At 38.8% G+C, this 15126-nt stretch overlaps 2 protein-coding genes across 2 annotated transcripts; one reads left to right on the top strand and one right to left on the bottom strand.

Moving 5' to 3' along the window:
- Positions 1–2156: 2156 nt before the first annotated feature.
- b3galt9 (beta-1,3-galactosyltransferase 9) lies at positions 2157–3513 on the bottom strand. Its single transcript, XM_074690998.1, has 2 exons — positions 3405–3513; positions 2157–3326 (listed from the first exon to the last, which is right to left on the bottom strand). Exons 1-2 carry the CDS (start codon positions 3444–3446, stop codon positions 2220–2222), a joined length of 1149 nt encoding a protein of 382 aa, XP_074547099.1. The 5' UTR covers positions 3447–3513; the 3' UTR covers positions 2157–2219.
- Positions 3514–5844: 2331 nt separating this feature from the next.
- Positions 5845–14912, top strand: psmd5 (proteasome 26S subunit, non-ATPase 5). Its single transcript, XM_074689729.1, has 10 exons — positions 5845–6059; positions 6615–6759; positions 7821–7934; positions 8018–8146; positions 10565–10674; positions 10762–10904; positions 11102–11293; positions 11381–11490; positions 11574–11714; positions 13778–14912. Exons 1-10 carry the CDS (start codon positions 5887–5889, stop codon positions 14033–14035), a joined length of 1515 nt encoding a protein of 504 aa, XP_074545830.1. The 5' UTR covers positions 5845–5886; the 3' UTR covers positions 14036–14912.
- The last annotated feature ends 214 nt before the right edge of the window (positions 14913–15126 follow it).

Below are 15126 nucleotides of genomic sequence, written 5' to 3'. Positions count from 1 at the left end.
ATAAATATAATTCAGTGATGCTGTACAGAGAAATGTAACAGTCTGAGGTCCCTTTCTTTGATGACACACACTTTAATAATGGTTACGTATTTATTCCTCAGGGACAAGTTGGACTCAATGTGTCATTTCAAAAGGGCCTGGATGTCAAAATTCATTTCCTACCTGCCACCTTTTTCTTCCTTTTCTCCTTGTTTCAAAAGCTTTTTCAGACATTGCCACCCACACAGCTTCTCTCAATTATTTTACCAGATTAGAGCTTAGCTCAGGACTGTGTGGGCACGGAGTACTTACTGTGCTTCACAGACGTACCTGACTCACCCTGATAGACTGCATGCATAACAAAAACAAAACATCTTCAGGGCTTTTTCAAAACAGACCTTTTTTTTGTCTTGATGTAACAGAAAAAGCACATTAATAACATTTGTGATTCAAAAACAAGTTGATAAAAGTAGCAGCGTTAGCTCTATGGTCAGGTCACTTCATTTCCTGCCCTGGTGTTTCCCTGTGGTTGTTGTTGTCCTCGCTGCTCCTCATTGTCCTCACCTTTGTCCCTTTACCTCCTGTATTACAGCCTGTGTCTTTCCCTTATCCTGCGCCAGATCATCTCGAGTCAGTTTATCTGTGGGACAACCTTGTTGAGAACCTGAGTACAATAGTCTAGACCAGGGTGTGCAACTTTTACTTTTAAAGAAGCCATTCTGCCTCAGATCACCTGGATTAGAGTCATTCTGGAGCCACAGAATCTACTTTATCTTCACAATAAAGATAATTAAAATGTATAAAATTCTATGAAAAGTTAAAATCAAGTGAATAATTATCTACACTCCAAGTTTAAGAAATTTAGAAAGTTGTACATTTTTTTGTCTTAGTTTTTGAAATTTTTGATACATTTAGAAATATTCCAATTTTTTTAATTTAAAAAATGCATAAAAAATAAAAAAATAGAAAAAAATGCAAAAATTAAAAAAAAAAATCAAAAATTTGCAAAAAATTTCAATTTTTTTTAAATTTGAAGAATTTGCAAAAATTCTGAAAAAAAATGAAATTTCCAAAAGTTGATAAAATATTTTTATTAACTGTATAAAAATTGCAAAAATTAAAAATTACAAAAATCAAATGAAAAAAATGCTTAATTAAAAACAGTAAAATTGAATAAATTTGACAAAATTCCAGAATTTTTGAAATAATACTTTAATTTGATAGCATATAATAAAAATATTACCCAACTTATCTTTTTTTTTTTCGTTTACTCATGTCTTGCCATGTATAAAACTTGTTATTTAAGCCAGCACGTTGTCAGTTAAATGAATCCACCCTCACAGAATTAAAACCAGTATTTTCTTCCAGATCAGTCTTTTTGTAGATGTAGTTATCTTCCCAGGGCTGTAAAACTTGAGGTTAGCCACAGGTGCATGGAAAGTTGGTGGGCTGTTGATGTTGTAGGAGGTGAAGTAGAGCGGTGGCAGGCTTTATTGACAGATGGGATGAAGATTTAGTTCAACTAAATGTTAACACAGGATTTTATTTAGTGTCAGTGTCTTTAATCATCAATACCCTCTGGAGGAAAAATAAAAATTCTTTATTTCAATTACACTTAAAAAAAAAAAAAACTGTGATTTTGACTTCATTTTCCCAGTTTTTGCCAGCTGAGCTGTGACTTTTTTCTGGTCTTTTCTTTATTTCCAGCTAAATAGCTGTGACTTTTTTGTGATACCTTCTGTCTGACTCCTCCTGTAATAAAAAGCTTTTTGTTTGAAACATTACGCAACAGGTGAAACTAATTAGGTGCAATCAAAGAGGAGGGAGAACACAAGACGGCAGAAAGTTGAACTAAATGAGACACACAGGAAGTAAGAACTATGAAAGAATACAGGAAACGCTGAAGACTTTGGAAACAGACAAAGGGAGAACATTACAAAGGTACCAGACTGCGAGGACAAAAAATCAACAACAAATCGGAATGAACTATCGATTTATGTCTTTATTTCCAACATTTACTGTTAAATAAAAAGGCAACAAACATTATACTTCATAAGAATATTAAATAATTAACAGTTAAGCTTTATAATAACCTCAATTTCAAATATAGGCAACCCAAAGTTGATTGGTCACTCAAAGAACTGAAGAGCAGGATGAAGGATAAACTTATTTATTCTTAAAACAGCATCTCCACTTCCTGTCAGTGTTTGTCTTTGACTCTTAATCAAACTGACTCAAAATCAACCAAGCCTCTCAGCCTGGCCCTGTGAGCTGAAAAAGGTCAGTTTATCCAGGTACGTCAGGGCCTTGCAAGTAACCAGACCATAGTAGGTCCTGAGCAGGGAGCATCTCCTCCCCTTCTGTCCAAGGTCAACCCACACCCTCACTAATTCTTTGCTTCCCATCCCTGCTGAGCTGAACAGGTACTGATAGCAGCAGGCGTTGTAGCGAATATGCTTCTCTCCAGAGAATCTGGCGCTGTGCGTTGGTGCCACTCCAGCTTTCTGGGCACAAAGACCCACAAAAACATCGGCTGGGACGGGTGCTCGGACTGCTGAAGACGCCACGTAGACTTTTCGTACCACATCTTGGGAGAGGATGTACGCAGTGCTGTCGCAGTATTCAGGCAGGTACTTCTCAGGGTAGAGAGCAGGGGGGAGGTATCCAGGACTGTTAGGATCCCTGTCAGGAGAGTCTCTTTGGATCACCCGACCCAGATAGAGATCTTCAGGGTGCCGGTGTAGCCCAAGAAGGTATCCTCCGATGGCAGGGAGGTTGATGAAAGCAGAGTCCTTGGTGAGGAGGACAAATCGTGCCACAGGACAGAAGGTGATCACCCAACGAAGAGCCAGAACCGTCCTTTCTGTTGGACCACGCGCAGAGGAGTCAGCAACTGCATGACCCTGCACGATGTCGCCGTAGCGGTCAGACTCTGACATAAGAGCGTCCTGTGCAGTAAAAGTCTGAGTTGACCCCAAGAAGAAAAGAACCTGTACAGGAAAGCCTTGAACGGTCGTTTGGTTGGCCCAGGTCCTCCGGACTGCATCTCTCTGGGAGCTGTTAGCCGTTGAACTGAAGACTAAAGTGAGCAGGAAGAGGTCCGAGTTCCTGCAGGCGTCAGGATTAGCGATGGGGTAGTTCTGGGAGATGTTCTCTCTGGCGTTACTCAGGTCTAGTTTCCGTGCTCTCTCTCGCACGTCAACAACCATGCCGTCGGTGTAGACGCCAGGTGTGGGCTGCAGGAGGTACTCCTCCACAAAGTCGGCCCCGAACAACAAGGCATGGAAGAGGAGCACATTGAAGAGGAGGAAACACCACTGATGGGTCCGCAGCTTGCACAGAGAGCACTGGAAGACGAAGCAGAAACATGGCAACAACTCAAACTTTCATGAAAAGGTGCAAACTAGCAAAAACGGACACCCTACCTGCATGACACCTGTCTGAACCGCCTGATTGTCTCGGTACATTTGTTCGCTGTTTGTGGTCCCGATGTTGACTGTTCTACAACAGTAAGTGCTGACAGACACGGTTTCCTTTTTCATGAAACTCAAGCAGGATGTAACCCTGCACCCAGAGCACAAGTCACATGCTCCATCAAGAGACGAGAGACCAGCAGCAGGCATACAACATTAATGACGCAGGGAAGGAATATTTGTTTGTACCACTGACAATAAATTAATCAGCCTTGAATAGAAATACAACATGATTGTGCAATGTAAAGAAATTTTTGATATTACCTCTAGTCTTTCGCCATCAAAATGATCCTAATGGGTCTTTTGTGCGAGGTTAGAAAAGTTCTCTAATGGCACTTCCCTTGTCTGTGGTTGTGCCATTTCAAAACCAGGGGTGAGACCATTTTTTGTGAGGTTTTGGATTGGTTGACTGGGAACTATTAACCAAACAATTAGGACTTTGACCTTTCACCAGTCGATGACTGTAGTTTGGGATTTTGGGGTGGCACCTGGACTGGCCACCCCTGGACACACCCCTGTTCTTCAACCTTGTATAATAATTTTTTCATTTTTTTATATATCATTCAATTTGATTGACTTGGTTTGCAACTGAAAAAGTGACTGCGAGAGATTTCTTTTAACCCAACTTTTAACCATCGAGTACTAAATGCAAGAAGTGTCCTTCTCAATCTTCTATCAGATTGTTCAGTCAGCTTACTTTGTTTTATTTTTAGCTGATTTCAGACAAGAAACTTCCACCATGTATCCCAAGTTAGTAGTACATCTAATGTAAAATTACAAAAATATTTTAATGTGTATATGTTGAAATAAATCTCTACTATGGTCCCCTAAAGTATAGATCATTGAAAAAGGCCCTTATTACTGTAAGAGCCACTCAACACCATCTGAAAATTTTGTTTCCGGCGACCTCCAGTGTTGAACTTTTTACCTTGCAGCTACACTGATAAAAAAAAATGTACTCCTGAGTGTTTGGGCTCATGTCAGTCCCAATCTAACATAACCTTTTGAACCTAAACATATAACGTCAAGCAGTAAAGACATGAGATAAAACCTGCTTATGGACTTTACTCAATCTCAAAGTGACACAGAGGTTTGCTTGGTAAGCTGTTGGCGTTTACAGTATGCCGGCTAAGAAAAATGTATACAGGTTTTATTATCTGAGCTGTGGCCTGACAAAGTTAGACAAGATGGAAAACAGCCAGAGAGGTTTGTGAAGCACGATAAATTCAAGAAGCTTGTTAACCCAGATTTGGAGACCCTGTCCTGATGCAGGGGCTTAATGTTGTTATCAGACAAGGCAAAGTCAGTAACGTCTTTTTAATCGCTTCTTAAAACTTTATTTTTTTTCATTATTTATCTATCTTTTTGTAATTTCACCTTTTTGAATTGTATTTTGATTTTAGTGTCATTAATTTGACGTTAATCTATTTGTTTGTATTTATCTTTAAATAATTTTAGTTATTTATTACATTTTTTTAAAATCTTTGTGCGCTTTATTATCTGTTCCGTTGATTTATGTTGTTTCTTTTTATTGATTTTAATTTATTCCACATCCCTTTAACTCATGATGTTTCATCCTCTTCCCTTTCCTCCAAAACCCTCTCTTTATTCTTTTTAAATGTTTTTATTTTTCCCCCCTTTGCTTTTGTTTTAAATTTAAATATACAACCCATGCCATGACAGCTTATTTCTTTATTCCCACCCTGTTTTTATCCTTTAAAGCTATTTTTAAACATTTGTTTTTATAGATGCTATGTAAGTAAAGTTAATATTAATACCTAAATTTACTTATTGAATCAACCCTTAAAGAAATACAGGAAAAGGACTGTGATGAAATTTTTATTTATTTATTTATTTATTTATTTATTTATTTATTTATTTTTTTATTATTATTTTTTTATTTTAATTTTACTCTATTCTATTCTATTCTATTTATTTTATTTTATTTTATTTTATTTATTTATTTTAATTATAATTTTTTTAAAATCTTTTTTATTTAATTTTTTTATGTAATTTATTTTGTTTTATTTTATTATCTATTTATTTATTGTTTGGTACACTTCAGTCAAAACAGGTTCTTCACTAAATAAAATGGAAAAAAGGTTCAAAAAGACAACGGGAAGAACATTATATGATTCAAAATTGAAATCTCTTATGGGAAAAACATTTTAGAAAATGCACCGAGGTTTTCCTGGATCATCTCCTTGGTATAAAAATGTCTGATTTTACTCTCATAGTTGATTTTTGTGGCTTGAGACAAAATATTATGAGGAAAAATTACCTACATGAATAACTGTACTGAAGAAAATGTCATTTTTTGCCCAGCAGATGGCGGTGATGCGCCACAATGTCGACGACGACCGTCAAACCAAAGGAGTAGAAGAAGAAGGAGGCGGACTTTTTGTTGCTGCTTGTGTTTCCCTAAACACAAGTCATGGCTGCGACCATAGAGAGTCTCCTGGAGGAAATCTCCGGTGTTGAAGATCCCACAGAGGAGCTAAAGTGTTTAAAAACAGCGTTAATATCGATTCCTATCAGCGCTTTGAGAGACTCTGTGAGCGGGCAGCGCTTTAATGTGATTTTCTCCCTCTTAAACTCCAATGACAGGTGGGTTTGTCTCACAGCTTGTTGCTTGTTCCCACTGTGGAGCAAACTGCTGAGTCAGTCTGAAGTCAAAGCTGCTGTTTATGTCACTAAATGTTCCTTAAAACGAGAATTAGGGTTTTTCGAAAGGAAGGTTCGAGAAACGGCGCGCTCGTGCATCTTTAGCTGTTTGCTAACAGGCTGCTAGCTGGATGCTAACAGGCTACATTGTATTGTACAGTGCAGAGAAGGATTGTGACGCATTTTTTAATGGTCAAAATGGCTTTAAATTAAAGTTACAACATTGGCTTTAATACTCAGAGTATTTAAGATATTTTTTAAGAGTTTAAAGACCTGAAATCTTTGTTTTCTAAACAAAAACTGACTGTGAACTCACTTTATATGGATTTATAACCCAGTAAGTGTGAGGCTAAAGTCAGCATTTAAACGAAATTAATGTCCAAATTCATCAAGTATCTGTTTCTGGATAGTTGTTTTTTTTAACAAATTACTCCATTTCTTGTCATTATTAAATCATTAACTTGGCTAACTAACAGAAACAGTTCATTTCTGTCACAGGGAGCAGATTGAGCTGTGTGTCGACATCCTTGAACGCATCCTTGTGGCACTCAGCCCTTTGACTGTGTCCCAGAACTACAGAGCTGAGCTGCAGGGAGGTTTGAACCACCCTAATGAAACCGTCAAGATACTCGCCCTGACACAGGTTTGCTCACAGTACACATGTAAACACACACACAAACATATGACTCTCTTTCATACGACAGCATATTAGGGCCACTAAAAAAATAAAATAAATAAATACATTCTCGAGAAAAAAAATCAAAATAATTGAGTGTCTAAAGTCGTAAATTTACAACTTTAGAAACTCAAAAATTTGTGTATTCATTAAGTGGAAAATTTACCACTTAATAAACTGGTAAATATGCGAGTTAATGAAGTCACAAATTTACGACCTTGTAAAGTCATAAATTTACTGGTTTATGACAAGTCCCGGGTGTTAGTTGATGCACAGGCACAGGGGATGCTGCGCTTGAGAGATGCAGATAAGCTGAAAAAAGCTAAGCTGAAAAATTTTAAAATTGAAGGTTGTTTTGTGACAGATATGGGAGATGTCAGAGAAGTCAGAGTAGACTGTAAACTGTAATCGATTGCTCTGGTCTCCGCTGCAGAAGCGCGAGATCGGCTGTTTACTTTTTTTCATTCCTTTAATAAAATGCTCCCGAGGAGGAAAGTTCAACGACTCGCTCTTTCGTTCGTGTCCTGTTGAACCACACACCCCATCTGGATAGCTCGGAGAACCATCTATATGTTTGCAATAGTTTGCAATTTCATTGTACTTGTTGTAATGACTAATTAAGTTCTATTCTATATTCTCGTATCTGCCTGCTGCGTTAAACTTCTTGTAGGATAAAAGCAAACACCTCCTCAAGTCCAGTGTGCTGCTTTCTTCTTAACAGCCCCATGACACGACAACGTCTTTTCAGAGCCTGTAAGAATGCAACGACTCTGGGCTAAAACCAGTAGTTTCTCCTGACTTTATTAACTCGTAAATTTACTAGTTTATCAAGTCGTGAATTTTCCACTTAATGAACTTGCAAATTTTTGAGTTTCTATAGTCGTAAGTTTGAAAAACTCTTTTAGAAACTCGAAAATTGTGATTTTTTTTCTTGAAATTTTTGTTTTGTTTTGTTTTTCTTCAGTGGCCCTAATACGCCATCGTACTTTCGCCCTCTGATAATAACACGCCATGTCTTCTTCTGTCAGATTGGCAGAATAGTGGAGCATCCGGAAGCTGCTACTGAAGTCTTAAACAACCACGACATTCTTCGAGGTGTGATAAACTGCATCGGAGAGGAGAAGATGGCCGTGGCGAAGCAGGTGAAGACTGAAGTGTGGTATATCTTGCATACATTAAGAATTCATCAACAGGTGCAGTAAGTAACTGTTCTTTTTGCTCTTAGGCAATCCGGTCGTTGTCCAAACTGAGCCACTCAAAGCCGGGGTTGGACAAACTGTTCCAGAGCGACCTGCTGAAAGTTATGAAGGATGTGATGGCCAAGAACGACATCATCAGATACAGAATATATGAGGTATGAGAGATCAATTTGACTTATTCTACTTTTGTGCTTCATGACCATAGTCTGCGTATAGAGTGGACAGTGTGGCTCCGCCATTTACCATTCTACGGTTTTGAAGCCAAAATTTCCCTGTCATAGGCGCCGCCGAGTCTGCACAGTAGAGACTATGAGAGATTCTTTTTCTTTTGAGAGTCTAAACACTTCTTGACTCTACCTCCCGACATATTTTACAATCCCCGAAAAAATACATGAGAACGGCAGCTGTCAGGCATCGTTAAAGTTTACGTAAAGCCTCGTTTTTAACCTCGTAAAACTAATGAAAACAAAACTTTTCAGAAAAAAGAGGACTTGAATACAAGACAGCCAAATGATATCTTCAAATCACCACAACAATCGGATGTGAGAAACATTTCTACCAGGTGTAATAATTTTTTAAAGTTTGACCACAGCCCATCTGGAATGACTGGGGAGATGGATTTTTTGACCTATACTGCAGCCAGCCACCGGGGGGAGCAGTTTTTGTGGAGACCTCACTTCAAGCCAAGCAAGATGACGTCCATCTGTGTTCACGACTGAAGAACAAAACTTTTTTTTTTGTATCTATTTCATTCTAATCGTCAGGCTTTTTTTTGTACTTTTTAGATAGGACAGCTGAAGAAAGACAAGAAATGAGCCAAATTTCTAGACCAATAAACGGACCACTTTCAGTGTCCATTCTTCCTTCTATTTTATCTGCTTATCTAAAATTAAGTCGACCAAGACGTCACTACGCAGTAATGTTTTCTAGCTCCCTGTGGGGAACCCAAGGTCTTCTCAGGCTGTACTCAGAGCAGAAAAGTCCTTTGGTCCACTTGTTTGGTCCGGACCAAAAGCAGACTTTATTATTTTTTTCGTTTGGTGCGGTTCATATTCAGATTGTACTTTTTGCAAATGGACTATATTCTGTAAACACATCCAGGTGTGTGAGGATCAGTGCTCTCATTGGACAGCACTGACAAAGGGCGGCACACAGAGTACAGACCTGGAAATGGAGGTAAACATGTGTTTGTGCTCTTATTAGAGCTGCTAAATCATTTTCAGTTTCAAGAGCAGCTCCTTCAAAGCAGCTTAACAACACCGTTTACAATTTAGGAACAGGAAGACGAATGATCGCAGCAAGGAGGCGCTATGCTCTGCGTGTCCTGACCCACAACATGCTAGCAACAGCGTGGCTAAACAGAAGACGGAGGATCAGGTATGAACCAAAGACGGTTAGGTTACGGTGGCTTTATAGGCCCAAAAGGAGCATGTATCCTGTAGTTAGTTCGGATGGACCTTGGTTTGTATTCAGACCTGCACCGGAGAACCACGAACCGCACCAGAGTTCGTTTGGAAGCGGACCGAGACCACTTCAAAAAGTGGGTCTCGGTCCGGTTGTTTGGTCTGCACCAGGGTTCGTTTGTGTCTATTCACACCTGCATGGAAAGTCCGCACCAGCGTGGGAAACGAACCCTGGTCCGTTCAAAGTGGACAAAACAGTCCAGGTCTTAATACGCCCTCAGACCACAAAGCACATAAGCCCTGTTTCCACCAGGCGGTTCAGTTTGGTTTGTCTCGGGGTGCTAGACTAAACCGATCCGATCCCAGAAGGTGGAGCTACGACACCGCAGACCGTTGATTGGTGGAAAGACTTTTTTCCCTGTAGAGTTTTGTTTTCTTTAGTTATAAGAGGTTAAAAACAAAGCTTTACGTCAAGTTCAGCGACCTGACAGCTGACAATCTCGGGATTATAAAATATGTCAGGAGGGAGAGACAAGAAGAGATTAGACTCTCCAAAGAAAAAAAAACAATTTTTGTCACCCTGCTCCTCTCAGATTCCCTCGCAGCCTCTACTGCGCAGACTCTGGCTGCCATTGGTGGCGTCTGTGACCGGGTATTTTGGCTTCAAAACCCTACAATGGTGAATGACAGAGCCACGCTGTCCACTCTAAATACAGTCTGTGGTCAGAAGTCAGTTTGTAAAGAAAAAAAATCTGCAAAAATGTCAAATTTCCCCCTGAAGCATTTCAGCTGCTTTTGAAAATCACCCTGTTGAATTTTCTGCTGCTGATGAGATCAGATCTTACGCTGGACGGCAGCTGAATGACTGTCAAACTTTTCTTTTTTTATTTCTTTTTTTATTTCTTTTCATCCCAGTCATCAAACTGACTGTGTAATAAGACTGGCAACTGCTCAACATCCCTCACATCCAGCTAATTTTAATCTGTTACCTTGGAAACAGCCAAATTACTTAATGGAAGGACCGTTTCACAGCCAAATGCACAATTCCTCCATTGTGTTCGGGACATTTTTCTTGAATAGCTTCTTTACACAACTTGTAAAATGTTGTTTCTTGGATCCATAAAAGCAGAAATTCAAACAATACAACAACGCTTCTTGTTTTTTCTGCAGCTGGTGGTAGAAATCTCATCCGTGTCTCCTATTTCCCTCGGTTACTGCGCCAACAGTGGCTTAATCTCCCAGCTGCTTGGAGAGCTCACCGGAGACGACGTGTTGATCAGGTAAAACAATGAACCGCTTTCTAAAGTCTGACATGACAAGAAAAAGCATCTTGGTTTGTTTTTCTGACTGGTGTATTTTTTCTCCAGAGCCACAGCCATCGAGATGGTGACCACCCTCGCCCACAGTCAGCACGGGCGCCAGTATTTGGCTCAACAGGGGATCATGGACAAGATCTCCAACATGATCAGAGGAGCAGAGACCGACCCCTTCTCCTCACTCTACCTCCCCGGTGAGTCCAAGAAAACCAGAAAAACACCAACACCAACAACTCCAGTCATGCTGCTTCGCTCAACTTCATCTTAGTTTACTGGTTTGAAACCATCAAAGCATGCTGGGAAATCATTGCTTTCTCACAATTTTAGATCCATTAAGACCTAAAAGTCATGTAGTGTGTGGTTTTTAATGGTTTTAAGTCTTCCTCTGCAGGTTTGGTGAAGTTCTTTGGGAATCTGGCCATCATGGACAGCCCACAGCAGGTCTGTGAGACATACCCGGCTTTTCAGAACAAGGTGTTCGAGATGGCCCTGGATCCAGATCCTGCCATGATCGGTGTGGCCCTGGACACTTTGGGATTACTCGGAACGACTGTGGAGGGGAAGCAGGTCCTCCAGAAGACAGGTTAGACTCCAAACCAAGGTAACCCCTGGCTTGTTTTAAAAGAAAACTCATATTTCTTGAGTTGTGACTTATTTTCTGTCTCTTTAGGAGAAAAGTTCAGATCCGTCTTGTTGAGGATGAGCAAACTGGCCAGTTCAGGAGCCACAGAGCTCAGAGTGCGCAGCCTGGACGCCATAGCACAGCTCCTCACTCTCCAGGTACAAACCTGTTTTTATCTCCTCAGGCGTCCCCTCTCACACCAAAAACCGTCACTTCATGACTCTGTATCGTTTCATTGCAGCCAGAGCAGCAGACAGAGGACCTGTTGGCCCTGACAGAGTCCTGGTTCAAGCTTTTGTCTGATCAGCCCATGGACATGATCTGCAACATCAGCACTCAGCCGTTTCCAGAGCTGCACTGTGGAGCTCTGAGGATATTCACTGTGAGTGCTCAGCTGTTACTAACGGCCGGTGATACACGTTTGATCACCTGTAGAACAAACACCAGCTCTAAACACATGCAATAATTAACATTTTTGATGAAAACAGTTACATATGAACAAAAGCGTATTGCATTCACTTGAAGAAAAAAAAAACCTCAGGTTTTTCAGAGTAATTTATTCTTCGGTTTATTTTTTTGTGGTAATTAATTTTGTTTTTCTGATTAATATTTTTTTATTGGTTTGTTTTTTGTTATAATTATTTCTGTTTTTGTGAGTAATTTTTTATGGTAATTAGTTTTGTTTTTCTGATTATTTTTTTTATAGGTTTGTTTTTTGTTATATTTTTTTCTGTTTTCGGGTTACTTTTTACGGAAGCGTTTTGCATTCACTTGAAGAAAAAAAAACTCAGGTTTTTCAGAGTAATTTATTCTTCGGTTTGTTTTTTGTGGTAATTAATTTTGTTTTTCTGATTAATATTTTTTTATTGGTTTGTTTTTTGTTATATTTTTCTCTGTTTTTCGAGGTAATTTTTTTCCTCCTGTTTTTAGGAGTAATTTTTTTTTCCTGAAGTATCGAGATACTTTGAAATCCCGTGAGAACCTCCGACCTGCAGACGACTCCCGTGGATGTGTGGTGGCTCCTGTGTCCCGCACGGATCAGAGATCCTTTTCGGCACATAAATGCCTTATCCTTAATTTTCTACCGGTCCGTACCGGGTCAATAAAGGTAAGGTGTTAGCCACACACAGGGTATGGAACCCTTGTAATGTTTTCGACTTTATCCTTATATTTTATATAAGCCTATTGTTCAATGTTATACTTGAATAGATGAAGATGTGGCATTAAAAAATGCATTGCTTCTACACTGGAAAGCTGGTAGAAAGTTAAGGATAAGGCATATATGTGCAGAACAGGATCTCTGATCCGTGCGGGACACAGGAGCCACCACACATCTACCGGAGTCGTCTGCAGGTTGGAGGTTCTCACGAGATTTCGAAGTATCTCGATACTACAGGAAAAAAAATGACTCATAAAAACAGAAAAAATTATAACAAAAAACAAACCAATAAGAAAATATTCATCAGAAAAACAAAATTAATAACCACATTAAACAAACCGAAGAATTAATTACTTTGAAAAACCTAAGTTTTTTTTTTCATCAAGTGAATGCAATACGCTTCTGTAACTTTTTTCCTGTTTTTCGGGAGTAATTTTTTCCTGAAGTATCGAGCTCTTCAGCTTACTTCATGTCTGTAAAAATGTAAACTACAACTGATAAAAAGTGGATGCCAACAACAACTGAAAGTTGCGATAAAGTCTTAAAACTTTTTGAAAGGTTTTTGAAAAAGTCTTGAAAAGGTATTGGAATCAACCTCAGGATTTGAGCATAAACCCTGTTATTTATAAGTGTATCCTAGTTCTGCTTCCACCTATATCACCTGTACAGAGAACCGCAGGAACTCATGATCTTCGATCTCAGGATCTTATTTTACCGCCTGTTCCTAGGGTCAGGACTGAACTTGGCAAAAAATCATTTAAGTTTGCTGCTTCCTCTAGTCAGAACGATCACAAAAAGACCTGAAACTTCATGAACTGCGCTCTCTGGATGCTTTAAAACAGATCCTGAATGATTAGGAGGCAGATTCATCTGTCTAAAGATGTTTGTCTGACGTAAGATGTTTTTTAATCCTGGAGGTATATGTCATATTTACATGTTGTATTGTGTATAATGTGTTTTTGGAAAAGAGATTTTTAATCTCATTGAGTCTTATTCCTGGTTAAATATAAGGTTAAAAATATTAAACTACCCAAAATGCTCCATTCCAAAAATAGCACAAAATCTTCAGACCAATCAGAGAGAAGGGGGTTTATGGAGCGGCACCTTAAAGAGACAGCAGCTAAAAAAAACCCAAACATGTCAGACAGAGGCTGGAGTAAAGTTTTTTTTTAAAACACCAATGAGTGAAAAATTTGGCTGATTTCAAGCTGTAAATTATGTGAAGCTACCATGGGGATACCCCTCTTTAATATTTTCACCAGCTGATCTCTGCGTCTACTTCCCAGGCCATCGCCACTCAGCCCTGGGGTCAGAGGTTAATGATCAGCACTCCCAGCTTCATGGAGTTCATTCTGGACCGTTCCACGGGTCAGACGAAGGAGGCCAAAGACGCAAAGTTCGAACTGGTGGGCTCGCTCGTGTCCTCGTCCACCGCCGCAGAGATCCTGGGCAGCCAGCACTACATCCGCCTGAAAACGTATCTGAGAGAGGGACCGTACTACGTTTCAGCTGTGGCCTCGGTCGGCACCGAGGGAACGGACTGAGAAAACACACATCCACACACTTCATGGGTCTGTGGTTAATGCTTAGCAACAGGAAAGGTAAATATCTGAATAATCTGGGTTAACATGCTGTAATATAATAAACAGATTATCTGAAGAGGGCTCACTTTGTTTTAAACTCAAAATGTCTAACAAACTTCAGTTTGTCTAAAGGAATGAGGGATTCACTTCATTTCCAAAACAGCGACTTTATGAGACTTTATTCTTTTTACTTTAACAGTTACAAACATAATTCCACTGAAACCTTAAAGGCCTCAGTCTAAATTTTGTTCACTTTGATTTAAAAAATCTTATTTGCTTGTTAATTATTTTTAATAAGTGGAATTAAAAGGAGAAATTTTCCCTTGGGTTATTTATTATAAGTTTATTATAAGCGACATTATGAGACATTTAGGAGTATTGACCAGTGGCTTCTGTTGTGAGGCAACATGGATGGACTTCCTTTTTGACATTCCCAGTGTTATATAAAAAATAAAAAGTGCAACAAGATGGGCATAAAAGCTGTGTGCTACACACACTCACACACATACACTCCTACCCATCAGAATACCAGCTCCTTAATGCCTTTTTCACCACATCATCTCTGGATACGGTATGTTAACTCATGATTAATTAACAGGTGTTTACCCAGTACCTAAGCTGTTATCACACTGGAAATTAAAAATGGTTTTAAATGTTTACGATCTAAGCACTTAGTCTGGATAAAATCACCTTATTATCATTAAAAAGAAATGGACTCAACCAGCAGTATAACACAAATCAAAGCCCTGCTCTCCAATGTTTTGATTCAGTTTGGTTCATTTTTCTTACGTGAAAGTATTTGTGTTTATAAAACATAAAACGTTTTTTTTTGTTTGTTTTGTAATTAAAAAGGTTGTACCCCTGAAAAAAAGTGTTTACCTTTTGTTTTTTAGGGTCATTTACAGAAAATATAATAATAATAATAATAGCAATTCTTCTTCGTCTTATTATTATTATTATTTTATTAGTATTATTATTATAATACTAAATATTAAATACTATTAGTTGTTAATAATAATAAAAGTAAATATTATTATTATTTCTATTATTAT

This window comes from Halichoeres trimaculatus, unplaced genomic scaffold, assembly GCF_033239565.1.
Source record: "Halichoeres trimaculatus isolate MK-OKI-2021-1 unplaced genomic scaffold, fHalTri1.1 fHalTri1_scaffold_16, whole genome shotgun sequence".
Taxonomy (NCBI): domain Eukaryota; kingdom Metazoa; phylum Chordata; class Actinopteri; order Labriformes; family Labridae; genus Halichoeres; species Halichoeres trimaculatus.
The sequence above is the reverse complement of the archived record's forward strand: the minus strand, read 5'-3'. Positions and strand labels throughout refer to the sequence as shown.